The 21,301-nt window shown below is 34.7% G+C and overlaps 1 protein-coding gene across 1 annotated transcript; it reads right to left on the bottom strand.

The window, feature by feature from the left end:
• Window positions 1-6,960: 6,960 nt before the first annotated feature.
• On the bottom strand, window positions 6,961-8,297 carry LOC101250641 (uncharacterized). The gene is made up of 2 exons (XM_004248894.5): window positions 7,574-8,297; window positions 6,961-7,493 (listed from the first exon to the last, which is right to left on the bottom strand). The coding sequence occupies exons 1-2, from the start codon at window positions 8,276-8,278 to the stop codon at window positions 7,095-7,097; spliced, it is 1,104 nt and encodes a 367-aa protein (XP_004248942.3). The 5' UTR covers window positions 8,279-8,297; the 3' UTR covers window positions 6,961-7,094.
• Between the last annotated feature and the right edge of the window lie 13,004 nt (window positions 8,298-21,301).

Here is a 21,301-nt window from a genome sequence, read left to right as displayed (position 1 = left end):
GTCAATCTTGGAAGTATTCTTGCCCACAATCAACATATCATCCACATACAATAAAAGGATCATAAAATCTTTGTCAGAAAATTTTTGTACAAATATGCAATGATCTGAAGAAGTCTTCTTATAGCCTAGCTCCCCTATAACAAATTCAAACTTTTTGTACCACTGTCTGGGAGCTTGTTTTAGGACATACAGACTCTTTTTGAGTTTGCATACAAAATTTTCTTTACCATCTACTTTGAAGCCCTCAGGTTGTTCCATATAAATCTCTTCTTCGAGGTCACCGTGAAGGAAAACCGTCTTCACATCCATCTACTCAATCTCTAAATTAAGACTAGCAGCCGAACCTAAAACTATGCGAATCGAGGACATTTTCACAACAGGAGAAACTATTTCGTCAAAGTCAATACCTTTCCTTTAACCGAATCCCTTAACAACCAATCTAGCTTTGTACCTGGGCTTCAAGTTGTGTTTTTCAACTTTAACTTTGAATACCCACTTGTTCTTCAAAGCTCTCATGCCCTTGGGCAATTTTACCAACTCATAAGTGTGGTTCTCATGCAAAGACTTCATCTCGTCTTGCATGGCTCCAATCCATTAATTCTTGTGCTCATCTTCCATGGATTCCTCATAACATTCAGGTTCTCCCCCGTCAGTGAGTAACACATACAAATTGGGTGAATAACGGGCGGAAGGAAACCGCTGTCTTGTGGACCTCCAAAGCGGAATATTTGATTTGTCCACAACTTCAAGAGCAACAGGATCATCAATAACAATACCATTGTTATTATCAACATCAACATGTTGATTCGATACATGATTCTGGGCGTCATCATGATTATCAAACCCAACAATATCATGCACACTTGTGTGAGGAACTTCTCCGCTTTGTCAATATCTTCAATTGTTTGATTCTCCATGAAAATAATATCACAGCTTCTCATAAGTTTCTTTTATATTGGATCATGTAACCTGTAACCAAATTCATCTTGGCCATATCCAATGAAGATGCATTGCCTTGTCTTGGCATCTAACTTTGACCTCTCATCTTTCGGCACATGTACAAAAGCTTTGCAACCAAATACTCTAAAATGCTCATAGGAAACATCCTTTCCATACCAAACACTATTTGGTACATCACTTTGCAAAGCAACAACATGAGATAGATTAATAACACGTGCAACGGTCAATAAAGCCTCACCCCAAAATGAGTTTGGCATTTTTGCTTCAGAAAGCAAACAATTAACTCTTTCCATCAAGGTCCTGTTCATCCTCTCAGCCAAGCCATTAAGCTGAGGAGTCTTGGGAGGAGTCTTCTGGTGTCTAATGCCCTGATGCTTGTAGTATTCGTCAAATGATCCACAATATTCACCACCATTATCAGTACAAATACATTTCCCTTTCTTTCCAGTTTCTCTTTCAACTGAAGCTTGAAACTGCTTAAAGACACCTAACACTTGGTCTTTAGTCTTCAAGACATAGACCCAAAGTTTTCTTGAACAATCATCAATGAGAGTGACAAAGTAGAGTGCACCACCCAATGTCTTTGTCTTCATTGGACCACATAAATCAGAGTGCACTAACTCAAGCAACTTTGTCTTTCTTGAAGGAGGGTAGGACTTAAAGGAAACTCTATTTTGTTTACCATCCAAGCAGTGTTCACATTTTTCTAATTTAGCACTTTGGAAATTTGACAATAATTTCTTCTTGGATAGAAAATTAAACCTTTCTTGCTAATGTGGCTAAGCCTCTCGCGCCATAATGTTGAAGAGCTATCGCTCTCAACCGCATTCACCATATCAACACAAGTAGAGGCCGTAGTCCAGTATAGACCACGACGTTTGTTACAACGAGCCACAACCAAGGAACCCTTAATGAGCTTCCATTTTCCATCACCGTTGGTACTAACATATCCTTCATCATCTAAAACACCAACAAAAATTAGGTGCAGACGAACATCAGGAGCGTGTTTCACATTATTCAAAACTAGTTTAGTTCCAATACTAGTTTCCAAACAAATTGTACCAACACCAACCACCCAAGAAACAATCTCATTACCCATACTCAAGGTTCCAAAATTACCAGGAGTGTAAGAAGAGAAAAAATCTTTCCTTGATGTCACATGAGATGCGGTACCAGTGTCCACAACCCATCTTGACTCATCACAAGCAATATTTATCATGTTTGTATCAAAAACGGTAACAAGATCTTCGATGGTGACGGTGGCTAGGCAATTTTCATTGCCATCTTCTTTAGTTTCCTCTTTGTTTTTGCTCTCCCTTTTCAACTTCCTGCAGAACTTCTTTGTGTGCCCTTTCATGCCACAATGATAGCACTCAATATCCTTAAGTTTGCCTTTGGATTTGCTCCTATTTTGTTCTCTATGCTGAGAACCGCGAGTTTTATTTCTCCCCCTGGGTCCAGTTATCAGGACATCCGACGAAGAGGAACCTTGGGTTTTTCTTCTCATCTCCTCGTTCAAGACACTACTCTTGGCAGAATTTATAGAGATCACACCATCCGGAGCAGAATTTGACAATGACGTTCTAAATGTTTCCTAAGAATCTGGTAGGGAATCAAGTATAAGCAAGCCTTGAAGTTCTTCATCAAATTTGATGCCCACAACAAATAATTGGTTCATAATCCCCTGAAAATTATTCAGATGGTCTGTCATCGGAGAACCATCATGATACTTCAAACTCAACATCTGCTTTATTTAGAACATTTTGTTGTTGCCAGTCTTTCGAGCATACAAACTTTCAAGATGCTCCCATACGGTTCGAGCATGTGTTTCCCCAGAAATATGGTTCAACACATTATCGTCGACCCATTGCCTAATGAATCCACAAACCTGTCTATGCAACAGATTCCACTCTTCATCTGTTTTATTATCAGGATTTACAATGGTAAATACTGGGTTGTAAAAATTCTTAACATAAAGCAGATATTCCATTTTTCCCTTCCAGTTTGTTGGGTGGTCTTGGGCCTTCTCAACCCAAAAGCTAGCTCAAAGGTTGAAGATTTCCCTCACACTTATAAATTGATCATCAGCCCAATCCACTTCCGATGTGGAATAACCCAACATAGAGGAGGATCCTGAAAATTCATGCATTATTGTTATATTTTATTAACTATAATATTAAAAGAGATGATACAACTTATTTATTGCATTATGATAATTGAATTTATAACATGCAAATTACACACAAACTTATAACTCGTTTTAGTTTAAATTTGTCCACTTAGTGACTAAATTTGAAGTAGGTAAAGTTTTGCGACATACTATTCTTTAATCTAAAATTGGACAAGGTAGCCATCATAAGAGACAAGAGGATTTGGTGGACGATATTAAGAAAAGAGAGATTGTTAGATGTTCTGTAGACAAAGCAAAGCACATCAATATAATCTAGGCATAATACATAAATGTGCCCTTTAATTTGACTTCAAATCACATTTATGTCCTTCAACTTTGGATGTGCACAAATAGACACTTAAACTTGTATAAAGTTGAACAAATAGACACGCATGTCCTATATGTCATTTTTTTGTCCTACGTGTCATGTAGGACTCATGTGTTTATTTATTTAAAAGTTGGATAGTTAAAGTGCCTATTTGTGCATTATGAAAGTTGGAGGTCCAAATTAAAATTTAAAACCAAGTTTAGGGTCCAATATATGTATAATTCTTATAAACTAATTGAAATGTGTGTGGTGTTGTATTTTTGGTACCTCAAACTTTACTCATGTGATTACATTGACTATGTTGATATTGTTATTGTCTATTTAGTATAGGTATAATTTATTACATAGTGGTATAAATATGACAATCAACAATTTTGTAATATATAACCCAAACTTATTTGGGTAATATATAACCCAACTTATTTGGGTATATAATACACCAACAGAGACTCTGAGAGCATTCAGCTAATAAACACAACATTTAAAAGTGTAGTAGCTCAATTAGCTACATTCCTTCTTGGTGCTACGACCTATGATTTTTAATTTATTTTTCCCAAAGCAACAAGTTATAGATTCTTGCACGAGTTCTTTTTTTTGGTTTATGCTCTTCCATTAAAGTACCTTTTGTTGAAAATTATTTATAATTGCAAATTGAAAAATCGGGTAGAGATGATAGTATTTGCTCACATGCTTGAATCATATCAGTGTAAAATAACTTTAGTAAAAAATATTTATTTATATTAAAACGCACTACAACAAGTGTAATATGCTTCACATTTCAGAATACCATGTATTTTGGTTCCGCTAATACAACTTACAAGAGTGTTGAACAAGTATAAATATTTGTTAGTGCAAATAGCCCAGGCGTGCTGTTTGCAATCTCTATACTTAAAATAAGTGTATTTTTTTAAAAGATTTTACTGTAACAAAAATTTCTCTTAAAAAAAGCAGATGTATCTTAGGTGAAATATCATACGACTACATTCATAGTATTTTACTTGTCGAAAGTCTTTGAAACTTGAAATTGTTGAACAAGCATTTTATAAATAGTTGTTAACACACCTACCAAAGGTGAGTGGTGCGGTTTCAAACTTTACTTTTGTAATGTTATAACATTCTGTCATAGTTCAGCCATTCACATTAACATAGTATTTTGAATTAGAGCTTTTTATTTAGAAAAAAAATGGCCAAAAGAGTTATTATATATCTACATTATTTGGCAGACCTCTGCAATTTATTATATTTATTAGCCAAAATCAAGATAGGTGAAGATTTCTGAGAACAAAATAATCTCCGAGAATCATTATATTATTAGCCAGAATTGATATAGGTTAATGGATTCTTCTCAGGAACAATAACTTATTCACAATTTAGCATGCAGAATAACAAGGCATCAAAATTATAATTATTTTTTTGAAAAATTCTTTATTAAATTTTATTGACTTATAGTTGCTTGAATCTGACTTAACTCTTTTAGCTGAGATAGTTTAAATTTTGACCATCTTGTAAGTTGGATCATGAATCTTAGGTAGTAGTTTTAGCTTTGACTAATTGTCTTGATATGTTTGTACTGTCAGTGTAGTGTTGTAGGCTTTACTATGATTAACAAATATTGTTATTTCACAATTGTAAAGCATAAATTTATTTCAGCGTGGTCACAATAAATATGATTGCTCAAGTAATATAAGTTGACTCTGTAATTTTTTTTTTCCTATTAAGTGAGATTTCATTAAGGCATCCAGTAGATGCAAAGGTTCCAAAGGGAGATTTAAATCCGGGATTGTTGTTTCAAATTTATATGTTAAGAGTAACTTTTTTTTTTTTTTAAATATCAAAGGTGACCATGTTGGCATGACCATCAGTGAAATGCACTCCTAAGTATATTCGAAACTATTATATTGGATTGAGTATGCAGCCTCAACAAGTTCACCTATGGAAACTTCTTATTTCTTGCAAAGTCGTTTTTTTGCTTAATATGATCTATCAAGTTTCGATACTTCTATATAAATTGCCAATACTAATTGCATCACTGAATCTTAATGCATATTAAGTTCATTGATGTTTTTTTTTAATGAAGATAGACTACTACTTACAACTTGTGAAATACCAAATTATGTGACTCCAAAGGTGCTCAGATCAGTAGTTTGTCCTGTAAGATATTTTATTACATATCCTCAGAATCAGTAACTTTCATTTTTGTATTGCTTCTTTCTAATGATGTAATGTTTTTTTTTTGTATTTATGCCTGGTTATCTGCCGTATAAAGAGTCAAATTTCATGACACTTTATATAAGAAAGTCTATCTATACAATAAATATTAATTGCCACCTTATTATATATGATTGATAAGCCATAAACAGGATATTAAATTGCAAATGTTTGATCAAACACAATAAATTTATATCATTAAATTATTGGGCACGTGCTTAGCATGTGCAAAAACCATCTAGTATATTATATTTGTGTAACTTTGAAATTATAAAGAAAAAAATTCGAAACTTTTGAGGGAATAGCTCATGATTGAGTATCATATGAGATATTATCTCAGTTTTGATCTCACAATTATTTTAGAACTTCCCATTCACTTAGAAATATAGGATGTACCAAAATTCTATCACATAAAATCTACTAATACCTCCCACTTCTAATATCAATTTTTAACTTGTTCACGTCTACAATTTCAGAATAATTTATTTCAAAATAACTTATTTTCGATCAAACAAACCCAATTAACTACTAGTGAATTAAGGATCTAAATTATATAGTCAGTGTTAGACCTTACATAAATTGGAATTTGAAAAGAAATACTATATAATTACATATGATTTACTATCATACATCTTATTATTACTTATATTTTTAAAATATTACGTATCTTATCACTATTATAGAGTTTTCTACTTAATTTACACTTGATACATGTGTTTTTACTATCAGATACACGAGTGAAGCAAGCGAGATTTATATATATCCATATAGTCGAATCACATTAGATATATTTATCTGGAGTGATGCATGAACAAAACGGAAGAATTGGGAACAGATGCACAAATACTAGCAACAAAAAATATATCGTAAGGTAAGCATATATAAAATTGATGAAAAATGAAGATGGTTTAAAATTAATGAAAAATGGAGATGAACCGAGGAATAAAGTAAAATAGAAAGCTACATACTTTGAGAATCTAGTTAATACTAATTTTCACTCACTAAACATAATAATAGTTGTTCACAAGTATTTTTAGATGTTTAGAAAATTATAGTAACAAAGACTTGATTTTATTTTAAAAGAATAAAAAGTTAAATTAGTCTTTTTATAATTCTGACCATATAATTCTGGCCATTTAGCACTTTCCCAAAATATAAAACCAAAAATCTTGCACAATTAAATAGGTACATATATCACGATTTACTAATACATATATTACAAAATCCTAAAAGATTTCTTAAAAAACTAGGAGATAATATAAAAAGATTAAATATGCAGGTGTGAATGCATTAATTCCAATGGATTCATAATTGATTTCAACCATCTATTTGAATTATAATTTGTGGTCCATATTGAGATATTCCTAATACATGGCAAAGTGCAAAATCATCCATATAAAAGTTGAAGGTAGAAAAGGAAAAAAAAAGTTAAGAACAGTAACAACCAGTAGAGGTAAGATGTGAACTATTTTTTGAGGTTAATTCTTCCTTCTTCCTTATTCTCACCTCATTTAGAACACGTCTAGCCCATTCAGAAAAATAGGTTTTACTGTATCCGATTTTGCCATTTTTATAAATGGACATGCAACGCTTATCATCGTCAGAGTAAGGGCAAGAATCGCCATCAGGATCCCGCCATGCTCCTTGGTGTTTCATCCCTGACCAACTAGCTATCCAATGATACACGTATTGTCCTACACCTGCTATTTTAAGCCACCCTTTGGGGAAAAACTCTAACACACTGCTGTTTTTGTCCATGAGGAACATGTTTGTTAATTGTGCACCGTGTGGAGATATTAGTATGTCTGTCAAACTCATCACCCTCACCTGTAAACATTAAATCAATAATCATCGAAATAATACTCATGAGCTAACAATTTTTTGATAATTAAGAACAGGTAGGATACCTGTTCACAGAAAGTGAGATTATTGGAGTAAGCAAGTATGAAGTGGCAGCCTGTCATTTTTTTACATTCCTTGTCAAAAATTTCAATGACAGCAGATTCATTCTTGAAAGATCTTGGTCCATTGTTAACTCTCATGAACATTGTCATTCCGATAGCTGGCGTTTCCCTTTTGCTTACATTACAATAAATTCTGGCCTTACACCTTAGAAAATCATATACTTGAATCCTTTTTTGTCTAGACATACCCCCTTCATTATGTCTCATCACCACAGCATCCTCAAAACAAGTAGCATTATTGGTACTAATATTTTCAATATGAAGTGGTTCACCAAAAGTAGCTCCCATTAAAGATTTCAACCAAGGTCCCATTTTAACCCTAACTTCACCCCAATGGTACAAAATCCATCTAGTGGGAGTAAGGGAACATTGGTTGTTCTTGATATGCCATGCTACAAATGGTACCATAGATGACAAGCCATGCCAAATGTTATCATAATTATAGTGATTATATGAAATAAATGTGAGACCTTTCTTTAAAGTAGAGTTGTAAGGAAAATATTCAGGCCATGCTAGTGCATATGAATTCCATGCTCCATCATGAGTGTTATTACCTTTAAGGCACAAAACTTTACCTTTTGATACATTTGAGGGGAATCTTTGGTATTGGACTTCACCTTCTTCATGTGTGTCATACATTGAACTCATGAACCATGTGTGTCCTTGTTGAGCTGTCGATGAGTAACGTAAGTCTTTCAGAGGAAGAAATGTAACCGATTCACGAAGTAATTTCTTGGTTGCCATTAATTCTTTGGTGAGATTATTGAAAGTTATGTTGATGATAACTTTTTGCCTTTGATTGAACAAAGCCCATGATGGTAATGGAGATGAGGAAGGTGGGGTTTGAAAAAATTGGATTTGGAAAAGAATGAATAGAATGGGACAAGTGATGATGAGGATGAGATAGATGGAGAATGAGTAACTTGTCTTAGGATGTTGTTTAGCATGGTATGGCTTATTCATTGCCATTTTGGCTTAGTTAAAGCTAGGAAATGACTTAGATTTGAGATGGAGACATATAATTAATGATATTGGAGTCACCTAAATAAAAACTTAAAGATAAAAGTATATGTATGCTATTCCATGCAAACTTAGAAACGTGACTAGTGTGAGGAACCACAAGCTTTTTGGATGACAAAGGAAACAAGGAAATAAAATAAGACAAGCTACTACTAGAGTTCAACAAAGTTTAACCATTAATTTGTGAATTTAATAGCTATAACTAGATCTATATTATACAAAAAAACATGAAGTCCTTAGCTAGTGTAGGTATTTAAGGCTCAACTAGGGGTGTCAATGTTAGAGTTGACAACATCATTCCTAGTCTAATTTGACTAAGTCTGTAGTATATCTATATTTTAGCTTTCAGTTGGTATTTGTTTACTCTGAGAGTTTTTCCTATTTCGTAGTATTGCAGAAATGTGTTTCTAAAGTTTAGGAGAGTTAGGTTAGTAGATTAGTTAGTGGTTTAGTGGGAATGTGACTATAAAAGTTGTTATTCTACATAAATCATTATTACTGAATACAAGATTAGTTCATTGTTCTTATCTTTGGAAACTATTCTCTCAGACTCCTCCAGTTATATTTTTATTAGAGCTTGTTATATCTTAAGTTCTATAGTCAACTGGGCTGGTTGGTTGAAATTGGGGATATCAAAATGGGTTAAGATAGAAATTGAGTTGGTCTTGACCCGCCTAAGTATACTTTGAACTCAAATGGGCTAAAAATTGGTTGGGCCTTGACCCACCCAATTTGACCCGATTAATCTCAATAATTTTAACATAGTGATTTTTAACTTTTATAAATACAATTCGAATTTCCGTTTTGTTTTTTAAAAAAGTAACAAGTGGATAGATAATTCTAAAAGATGTTAAATAGATAATAATTATATCTTTAATATAGGAACATATCTTAGTAAAGAGTTTTAAAATGGTTTTTTTTTTTTTTAAATGGGTTGAAATTGAAGATTGAATTGGTCTCAATTGAGGCTTCTCTTAAAATGAGTTAGACTTGAATGATTTGACATTGGACCCAATTCAAATTATCTTGAGCCCAACTCTTAAAATTCTGAATGGGATGGACGGGTGTTGACATCCCCAATTTTGACCCTCCACAATATAAATTAATCATCGAAATTCTTAAATTCCAAACGATTTGAAATAATTGGTTTTATAAAGTTTTAAATATTTTTTCAAGTCGTTTTAAGTAATTTGTCATTTTCATAACTTTTTTTAAAAAAGTTATATTCTATATATTTTTGTTTGTATTTATTATATTAATATTGAAAATCGTCTAAAAAATATTTTATTTTTTCTTAGATATTCGATTAAATAGTTTAACTAATTTATAGTTTATATTTTGAGTAATTAGTTCATAATTAAGTTATTATTTTATTTCGTTAGTATTAAAAATCTCATAAATTAATCAATATTATTTTGTTCTATTTAAATTTTAGTCAAATTCCCTAAACTAAACTCAATTTAGCTATTTCTTAAATCCTAACCCATCTTTGTCCTAACCTTAAACTCATTCGAAGACAATTTTTGGGCCATTTTCTATTTCCAGCAGCCCACCTCAACCTAAACACCCAGGCCCAATTCTTCCTCCAAATAATTCGAAGCGCATCCCAATACAACATTACAACATAATACCAAAACCCGATTCCTTGTCCAACCAAACCAGTAACAGTACAACGTTGTAAACGCCCAACCCCTGTTATTCTTCTCCAACGCGAAGAACAACAGTAGAACCCAGCAGTCCAAAGCGAAACTCGAAAATCCGGTGACCGAAAAATCGAATCCATACGCGAACAACTCAGAAACGTCGTATCAATTCTGAAAATTCAGAGAAAAGCCGCTCCATCCTCCTTTTTTTGCAACGGTCATACTCTTCCTGGTCCCGTCCCCTTGTACCCTTTTCCCCCCCTTTTCGCAGAGCTTAAGAGCAAACACAACTTTCCATTATTTTTTTACTGTTGCCTCGAAAAGGAATGGGTAGATTCAAAATTTAAAAAATATTTTTACCCTTTAATTGCTGCAATTCTCCCCTTAAATAGTTTTCCATGCTCAAAGTGATTTTTTTTGGGGGGGGGGGGGGAGAGATTTTCATCCTCTAATATAGGCTTCAAATGGTTTCAAAAGTTTAAGTGTCAAGAGTTAAAAGAAATATTATTTTTTATTTCGAGTTCATCGGAATCTTGTAAGGTCAAGGTGGTGGTGGAAGTCTCTTCGAGGTCAAGCTCATCGTCTTAGCGCTGCTCCGATACAGGTAACAAGTCTTCAGAATTGATGTACATGTCTTAGAAAGTAGAAAAATGGTTGCACATATGATATACAGATGTATACGAGCAGTGTATACACTATGGAGATGTGCCAAACCCATGAATTTTACATTTGTTGCGGATGGGACAGCCCCAAAAAGCAAGTAGCAGCAATCTTAAAAGATTGAAAACTTAGAATTAGGAAAAGTTCAGGTTTGGTCAAGCCCAATATCAAATTTTGGAAAAGGGCCGAAGTTTGAGAATATTCATTGGCTTTCTTTGTTACTATTTGCTCATTATTACATGTGTTAACACTAATCCTTTATTTGATTTGGTTTAACTTAATGGAATTCTCCAAAATACAACCATAACTACTCTTTATGTTAGTTTATTTTGATAAAATTTATTTTTTATCAACTCTTATACTTATATTCAATATATTTAGTTACAATTTTTACCTATTCTTCCATTAATCTAAAATAGTTTTTCATTCTCTAATTTACTCAATTTAGTTTAATTTATTAGTTTAAAAATAGTTCAATTAATTCTAATCAATATAAATTTGTTAAAGTTCCAATCAATTGTAATTTAATTCAAATGTTTTAATTAAGGTCCAACTTTTCTAAAGATTAAAATTATTGTTCTAACAAATTTCTCAAGTCAATCATATATTATCAATTAATGTTATTATATTTAATCATTTTCCTAAATAATAGTCGATTAATAATTTGTCAAGTTGTAGGATAACCGTATGTTAGCCGACACGTCAAATGACTTAAAAACCTTCTTGAAGCGTAAATAAGAACCTCTTACCAATTTTCTCTAAATTTATAAAGATTTGATATGTTAAATTCCTTTTGAGTTAAGTTTTCTTAATTTCTTCAAAAAATTATGTGGCGACTCTTTTCTAAGTATATTTTTCAAATTGTTTTATACTTAGAACATTTCAAAAAGTGATTTTCCTAAAGATATATATATAACAACAGGCTTCCTATATTTGGGTTCATTTTTGACACCCTGGCTCAACCAGCATATCAAGACTGACTCCATGACATTGCTTACTTGTACAACAATAACTTAGATCAACCTTATACCCTAACAAAGTATATTGGGCCCTTTTGATGGATATTATACATCGAAATCCATGTTGAGCTCACATGATTATATGTCAATTTATATTGATTAATTTTTTTTGAAACCCAAGATAACCCCGTAGACGCTATAACCTCTGCCCTTGGGCGAGCACTCTGTGGTGAGCACTTTGTGTATACTGGTAAACACCCCCACTGTGCAATAGCCTACAAACCACACAGGAAATGTAAATCGTACTATGCAAGCCCTATGCAACAGACTTGACTCAGAAGACATTGAGGGGAGATCGATCCCAGGCCATCCGTGTGGATAACCACTCTTCACTAAAAGATTCTAAAAATTATACTAATATTAGGAATTTAAATTAATTGAAGTTATAACTATTAAATCTTTACTTATTTGTAAGAGGTAAGAGTGCTTTAGAATTGACTAAAATTATCCTCTTAAATCTTTTCTTATTTAAAGAAAATCCAAAGTTTTGGGGAAAATGTATTCGACTACAAGCATCTTGCTAGGAAGAACTAAGAAATATCCAAATATCACAACGTTGAAGCTAACTTCTAACTCTATTGCAAGTTTCTCCTAAATTCAATGCATAAACCAGTAGAAGAATATGTGTATTGTGGTACTCCTGAAGCCCACACCCTGGACGTGGCCAACACCCAACGACCATTGTTGTCCATTAGTGAACCCTTTGCCTAGCTTACTTAACTCAGTGGAAGACTTAACTTAACTCAAGTATAAAGCTGGAAAGATTCTCATGAAAATTACCTTAAATAATAGTCTTGGACAAAATGACACTTACTCTCAAAACAATATATGTATATATGCAAATAAAGAGAGACCCAAAATTGACTATTTGACTATCTGTTTGTCTATGAAAACTCTACTACTACTAAGATGAATGTTTGAACAAACCTCACGACATTCTATAAAGGAAACACATAAAGCAATTAAAGAGTCCGCCGAGATGCAAGGAGGCTCACCACTGACTCTGAATGCTTAAGTTGAATCAACCAGGCACTGGATGATGATCCGGGTTACCTGCGTTCAAGCACTACTGAGGATTCGAAAAACTTCGTGGAAGAGTTGAAGCAGGTGTTTGACACTGAAAGGAATGAGCTAGCTGCATACGAACTCAAGAATGTGGCTAGGACTTGGTTCGATCAGTGGAAGGAGGGCAAAGATAAGGATGCACCACCTTCTAGTTGGGATTGCTTTGAAGAATCTTTCTTGGGGCGTTTCTTTCCCTGGGACTTGAAGGAAGCAAAGGTATGTGAGTTCCTTACTCTGAAACAGGACTCCTTGAGTGTCCATGAGTATGGGTTGAAGTTAACCCAACTATCTCGCTATGCTCCTGAGATTGTTAAGGATATAAGAAGCAGGATAAGCTTGTTTGTTGTTGGCTTGGGCCGTGCTTCAAGAAAAGAAGGTAGGGCTGCAATGTTCATTGAGGACATGGACATTTCAAGGTTAACTGTCTACGTGCAACAAGTTGAAGAGGAGAAGTTGAGGGACAGAGAGGGTTACACGATCAAGCAAGCTAAGACTAAGACTAAGAATGAGTCTAGTCAACATAAGGGTGGTTCAAGTCGACCATAATTTCAAAGACAAAAGGGGCATGCACCATAATCTGCTGGTGTACCTGCACCTAGAAACAGAGGTGAGTACAATGGCCAGAATTCGCAGAACTTTAAGGCTAGATGGTAGTGTGGCACAAGGAGGTAGTTGGGATCATGCATGTGGTAGGTGTGGTAAAAACCACACTGGTAAATGACACAATGGCTGGTCAGGCTGTTTCAAATGCGGTCAAGAGGGGACCTATATGAAAGAGTATCCTAAGAATAAGCAGGGAGGTGGTAATCAGGCAATAGATCCCATTCTTCATCAGTTTCTCCACCATATAGGGCTGCACCTAGAGGAGCCACTTCTGGTACTGGCGGAGGGGAAAATCGTCTTTATGCAATCCCTAGCCGCCAAGAGCAAGAGAAATCTCCAGATGTTTTCACGGGTATGATCAAAGTCTTTACTTTTGATGTTTATGCTTTTTTAGACCCAGTAGAAAGTTTATCTTTTGTAACTTCTTATGTTGTAAATCAGTTTAAGATTCTTTCAAAACAACTTTGTGAACCCTTCTATGTTTCTACACCTGTTGGGGAGTCTATTCTAGCGGAAAGTGTCTATCATGATTGTCCAATTTCTATCAATCACAAGAACACCATGAGTGATCTAGTAGAACTAGACATGGTACATTTTGATGTCATTCTGGGTATGGACTAGCTCCATGCCCATTATGCATCAATAGATTGTAGAACTTGAGGTGTCAAGTTCCAGATTCCTAATGAGCCGGTCGTAGAGTGGAGTAGTAGTTCAGCACTGCCTAATGGTCGTTTCATTTCGTACCTTAAGGCGAGGAAGTTAGTTTCAAAGGGGTGTATCTGTCACTTAGTCTGAGTTAAGGACTCAAGTTTTGAGGTACCTTCCCTTCAGTCAGTTCCTATAGTAAAAATGTTCCCAGAAGTTTTTCGTGATGATCTACCTGGAGTCCATCTTGAGAGAGAGAGAGAGAGAGAGATAGATGTTGGCATAGATATCATTCCAGATACTCGTCCTATCTCTATTACGCCATATAGGATGGCACAAACGGAGTTAAAAGAGTTGAAAAAGTAGTTGATGAAAGATCCGTTAGATAAAGGTTTTATTTGACTAAGTGTATTACCTTGGGGCGCTCCAGTTTTGTTTGTGAGGAAGAAGGATGGTTCCTTAAAATGTGTATAGACTACCGATGGGACCATCAATAATAAGTATCCTCTTCCAAGGATACATGACCTTTTCGACTAGCTTCAGGGTGCTTCTTTCTTCTAAAATATTGATCTCAGATAAGGATATTATGAGTTGAAAGTTAGGGAATGTGATATTTCAAAGACAACTTTTAGAACAAGATATGGGAATTATGAGTATTTTGGTCATGTATTTTGGTTTGACAAATGCACCTGCAACATTCATGGATCTTATAAACAGAGTCTTCAAACCTTATCTAGTTTTGTTTGTAATCATCTTCATTGATGGCATACTGATTTATTCAAGGAATGAAGAAGATCATGGTAGTGACCTGAGGATAGTTCTTTAGACTTTGAGAGATAAAGAGCTATATGCCAAGTTCTCCTAGTGTGAGTTTTGACTTAAGTATGTGGCATTATTGGGCCACATAGTCTCCGGTGATGGGATTAGAGTTGACACCCAAATGAAAGAAGTAGTTCAGAGTTGGCCTAGACCCACATCTCCAACTAATATAAGGAGTTTCTTGGGTTCACAAAGGTATTATAGGATATTTGTCGAAGGGTTTTCGTCTGTCTCATCTCCTTTGACCAAGATAACTTAGAAGACTGTTAAGTTTTAATGGTCTGAAGCTTGTGAGAAAAGCTTTCAGGAATTGAAAAAGAGATTAACTACCACTCTAGTTTTGATCTTACTAGAGGGTAATCTAGGTTTTGTGGTGTACTGTGATGCATCGAGAGTTGGTTTGGCTGTGTGTTGATGCAGAATGGCAAGGTGATAGCTTATGCCTCCAGACAGTTGAATGTTCATGAGAAGAATTATCCAACTCATGACTTAGAATTGGTTTCAGTAGTGTTTTCCTTGAAGATACTACGCCACTACTTTTATGGTGTTCATGTTAACATATTCATGGATCACAAGAGCCTCCAATATGTGTTCACTCAGAAGGAGCTAAATCTGAGACAGAGGAGGTGGTTAGAATTACTAAAGAATTATTATATGAGTATTCTTAACCACTTAGGTAACGCTAATGTAGTTGCTGATACTTTAAGCAGGTTATCCATGGGGAGTACCGCCCATGTTGAAAAAAAGAGATAGCTAAAAATGTGCACAGACTCGCACCTCTGAGAGTAAGACTTATGGATTCCACAGAAGGAGGGATAGTGATGACCAATGGGGATGAATCATCACTAGTGCCAGAGGTAAAAGAGAAACAAGACTAAGACCCCATTTTGCTTGACTTGAAGGCAAATGTTCATAAGCAAAGAGTATTAGCATTCGAACAAGGGGAGATGGTATTTTGAAGTACGTAGGTAGATTTTGTGTACTAGGGCAGATGGACTCCAAGAGAGGATTTCGGAGGAGGCTCATATCTCAAAGTATTCCATTCATCAGGGTTCCACCAAGATGTACCGCAATTTGAGAGATATATATTGATTGGAAGGCATAGAGAAAGGTATTGTTGAGTTTGTTGCCAAGTGCCCAAATTTCCAACAAGCTAAAATAGAACACCAAAGGCCTGGAGGTTTGGCTTAGACTATAGAATTTCTGGAATGGAAGTGGGAAATGATTAATATGGACTTTATCAGATGTTTGCCAAGATCTCACAGGCAACATGACTCTATTTGGGTGATTGTCGATCGAATGACAAAGTCATCCCATTTATTGATTGTAAATACTACCTATTCGGCTGGGGATAATGCTAATCTGTACCTTCAAGAGGTGGTGAGACTTCTTGGAGTTTCGATATCCATTATTTCAAATAGAGGTGCACAATTTACTGCTCAGTTCTGGAAATTATTCCAGAAAGGTTTAGGTTCAAAGGTGAACTTAGAAACCGCTTTTCATCCTCAGAAAAATGGACCAGCATAGCGTACTATCTAGACTTTGGAAGACATGTTGAGAGCTTGTGTGATTTATTTCAAAAGGAATTAGGATAATCACATACCTCTCATTGAGTTAGCGAACAACAACAGTTACCATTCGAGCATCCGAATGGCTTAATACAAAGCTCTTTATGGGAAAAGATGCAGATCTCTTGTTGGGTGGTCTGAAGTTGGCGGACCAGAGTTGATAGGACCATATCTAGTTCATCAAGCTATGGAGAAGGTGAAAGTGATTCAAGAGATAATGAAAACGGAACAAAGTCACCAAAAGTCATACACACATTTTAGGAGAAAGCCTTTAGAGTTCGAGGTAGATGATTGGGTGTATCTGAAAGGTTCAACCATGAAGGGTGTTATGAGGATTGGTAATAAGGGGAAACTTAGTCCCCGGTATTTTTGTCCTTAAAGAATCTCCAAAAGAGTTGGCAATGTCGCTTATGAGTTTGAGCTACCCCAAGAGTTAGTGGCGATTTATCCGGTCCATATTTCTATGTTGAAGTAGTGCTTGGGTGATCCTTCATTGAATTTAATAACTGAGATTATTGGGATTAAGGATATCTTATCCTATGAAGAGGTTCCGGTTCAGATTTTAGATCGTCAAGTTTGCAAATTGAGAACTAAAGAAGTTGCATCAGTCAAGGTCCTTTAGAGGAACCAATTTGTTGAAGAAGGAACTTGGGAAGATGAGGAGGATATGAAGAAGAGCTATCCACATCTCTTTGAATCCGGAGAGAATGCAGGTACTAAATTCAATCTCTTCTTAGCACTTTATAATATTATGTGTAAGCATGTTATTACTTATTTTTGTTGGTTGAGTGCTGAAATGATGTTACTTTTCTTAGCTTAGTGAAAGAAATATCATTAGAGGAAGATGTTTTTAAGGGAATATACTGTAACATCTTGTACACCAAAATAGATAGGGTTAAACAAAGAAACTAAGAATAGTTATTTTTTGAAAGAAAAGGAAAAATCAGGAAAAAATTTCAAGTGTAGAATTGAGTTTTTGGTCATTTTCAAACGGCTATAGCATCTAGATCAGGAGGAGTTAGGGGAATTTCATTATATGGATGGAAATCCCTTGGGAATATATTTCCAACAACACCAAGTTTTATCATATTTAATGTCGTATGAGGGAGATTTGCCTTTCGAAAGTTGGACTAATGAAAGTTTCATCCAGATTTTAGTAAGAGTAAAGTAATCTTTTCACCCTACTATTTCCTAATTTGTTTTAAGGTTTTATTAGGGGTAAAGTTAATCCCTAAGTCATTTTTTATAAGATTGAATATACTTACGGCTTGGGAGAAAAAAGAAGAGAAGAAGGAGGAAGAATAAAAGACCAAGAATTCTTCGGGAACACCAAATCGTTGAGTGGGTTTCATTTGGGGTGTTCCCTATAATGTATGTGAGATCTTTCTTTCTGTGTTTGGTTCTTCCAACCACAAGACAATATGTTTAATTAACCGTAATGAGAGTATATTTAATAATGAACATTAAAGTTCTTGATGAAAAACGTTGAATTCTCGTTGGTAGAGTTGTGGTATACCTTTAGTTGTTTGTTTAATGTTTTGGGGATGTTTTATGAGTCTAAACTATTGGGTATTGGGGAATTTAATGATACTAAGTGCTTGGGGTTATGTCCATGGGAGTTTGTAAGGTTTGGAATTGACAACCGGAGAAGAAAAGTAGGAAATTTCGTCAGACAAGCCCTGGGGTGCCACTCCAGCTAGAGCCCCTTAGGGCAGCCTGTATTTGACAGGTCCTGGAGTGTCGTGCCAGATAGAGTCTCTCAGGACAGTCTCTGTCTGTCAGGCTCTTATGCCCCGCGCCTCTTAGAACGCCAGGGTCACCTGGAGATCTCATTTTTCTCCATCTTTTCGTACGAGTTCCTAAGTGATGTACCTATAATTTCTAGTCGATTCCAACACTCTAAGGTACATCTAATCATCATGAAATCATCCATAAACATGAGATTATGGTCCTTGAATCCATAATCTAATTCAAGGAAAGTTAATATCAAAGTCAAAGAAGTTAAGATTCAAGTCTAAAAGTTAAGAAACAAGTCAAATTGAGTTCTTAAACTTTCAAGAGTCTTAAGCAAATTTTTTTTTTACTTTGTTTTAAGGCTCAAGCTAGAAGTTGAGTAAGGAGTATTTAGTTGAGTTTAAATCTCAAAATCTAAAAAGGAAAAAGTATTCATAAGAGTTATGTTTCAAGTAAAATAAAGAGCAAAGAGTGAGTTCATTTCTCAAAAGCTATAAAGGAACTAAGAAGTCCCTAAGAGTTATAAATATTTGTACATTTTGAGGAAGAAACAAAGCTAGACTTCCACAGAGCCTTTGTCTAGTTTTGAAAAGGGGAAATATGGTTTCTAAGATAGTTCTTTTAAAGCTAAGTTTGAGAAATTACTTCGAAGCAGAGAAGAAGTTGTTTAAAAAACATATGAGTTAAGTATTTTTGGAGTAGTATTGAGCACCAATATGGGGATGCCAGTTCTTACCAACTGAAGTCTCTAGAAACCATGTAGCCAGCATGAACAGATAAATGATAGTACTTTTTATATAATCCTTAGTGTTTTTTTGGCATAGACTAGTGGATCCACTTAGTTGTTTAGCATTCCAATATGCATACTCGTATATTCAATGTACTGATGCCAGTTGACCTACATCATATAATGATACAGACGTTGGTAACCCGGATCAACATCCAACGCCTCGTTGATCCAGCTTGAGCATTCAGAGCCAGTGGTCAGCCTCCTTGAATCCCCGAGGACTCTTTAATTGATTTCCGTATTTCCTTTATAGAATGTTGTGGGGTTTGTCCCAACATTCATCTTAGTAGTAGTAGAGGCCTCCGTAGACAAAGAGATAGTTAGACAGTCAGGTTTGGGTCTCTCATTATTTGCAAATATACATATACTGTTTTGAGACGCAAGTGCCATTTAGTCTAAAACTAATTTTTAAAGCACTTTTCATGAGAATGTTTCCAGATTTATACTTGAGTTAAGTTAAGTCTTCAGATGAGTTAAGTAATCCAGGCCAAGGGTTCTCTTAACACCAACAATGGTCGTTGGATGCTGGCCACATCCAGGGTGTGGGCTCAGGGCATGACATATTAGGAGCGAAATGTGGCCGCAAATCGACTTGCTAATTTTGGATCAACTATGGAAAACAACAAGATATGAATCTAGCGTAGCAGATATACAAAATGATTTCTAGCAGTAATTAATCAAGGCTAATAGCTTAGTCGCTACTAAATGAAACACTTTGTAAATGTCCCTAAAGCCTATTTCGACATTGGATCCAACATAAATTAACTAATGCTGATAAAACTTTAACACTTTTCAATATGTCTCACCCCCACAACATCCTCAAAACAAGCTGCATTTTACTAATCTTTTCAATATAAAGTTGTTCACAAAAGTAGATTCCATTAAAGATTTCAAGCAAGGTCCAATTTTAATCCTAACTTCACCCCAATAGTACAAAATCCATCTACTGGGAATAAGAGATAATTGGTTGACACTCTTACATATTCTCTTGTCTGGCTAGATATCTTGAAAAAAAACTACGCACCAACAATTATTTCTATAGTTTGTTCCTAAAGTCATATAAGAACAAAAACTAAACAACATTAGTTTTTCATGGAAAACTTCCTTCCCCAAGGGGATTAAAAACTATGACGTACAATTTTTAGAATTTCCAACAACCTCCACTAACTTCAAAGAGCCATTTCAGCTTACAAATCAACAATCTAAGGGACTAACTTTATTACCTCAACTCAACAATTAACTCTAACTGTTCTAACAACTCTCCAAGAAGATGATTTTTCTTCTTGTAACAAACCTCACTAACTACTCTACAAGAAGTCAAACTCGTTTTTGTTACAAACTTCACTAACTACCCTTCAAGAAGTCAAACTCGCTTCTTGTTACAAATCTCACTCACACAACTACTCTCTTAAATCTAGGAAGTATTTTTTAACTCAACAAAACCTAGAACAACTCAATAAAAACTAGTATCTCAAACCTTTTTCTAATCCAACTTCAATATTCAATAGTACTGACTTGAACACAACTAGTGAACCAAGTTGATGAATTGCTATAATGAAGTCCAACAGTTTTGCTCCAACGGTTATTGCTCTCAAGATGACAAATTTCATGGATTTGCAATATGTGCATCTCTCAATGGTCTTCATGCCATATATGTATATAGGAGATTTTTCATGCCTTAGTATATCACTGACTGAGACTTTTACTTCGAATAGGACTTGGCCTCCTATAAGAAAATTTATGATTTTCTTAAGGAAACTTTGACTCCTCTTTGGACTTTATTTATAGTCTTTATTTCTAGGGAAAAGAACACTTGTACCCCAAATAGGAAACTATATATAATAGGCCACCCCCTTACTTTAATACCCCTTGATTTAACTACTAATATACGTTTAATACTTGATACCATCAGATTATATACATACTTCAATGATATCAAAGAGGAAGAAGCAATTCTTTAGTGAAAACAATACTCAATTACTCCTTTGTACAATTAGAATATACATACACACACACTATAAGATCATGAACTCCTAACTTGAATATTAAATTACTATATATATATATACACACACACACACTCAAAAACATGAATTTCTAACTTGAAT

Source organism: Solanum lycopersicum, chromosome 10, assembly GCF_036512215.1.
Source record: "Solanum lycopersicum chromosome 10, SLM_r2.1".
Classification (NCBI taxonomy): domain Eukaryota; kingdom Viridiplantae; phylum Streptophyta; class Magnoliopsida; order Solanales; family Solanaceae; genus Solanum; species Solanum lycopersicum.
This window is presented reverse-complemented; position numbering and strand designations above follow the sequence as displayed.

What these genes read in the sequence shown, in the direction of transcription:
- LOC101250641 (XM_004248894.5), bottom strand. Translation starts at nt 8,278, where the DNA reads ATGAGTTCAATGTATGACACACATGAAGAAGGTGAAGTCCAATACCAA. An exon ending in ATCTCACTTTCTGTGAACAG is followed by an intron (nt 7,494 to 7,573) that starts GTATCCTACCTG and finishes TAATGTTTACAG; the next exon opens with GTGAGGGTGATGAGTTTGAC.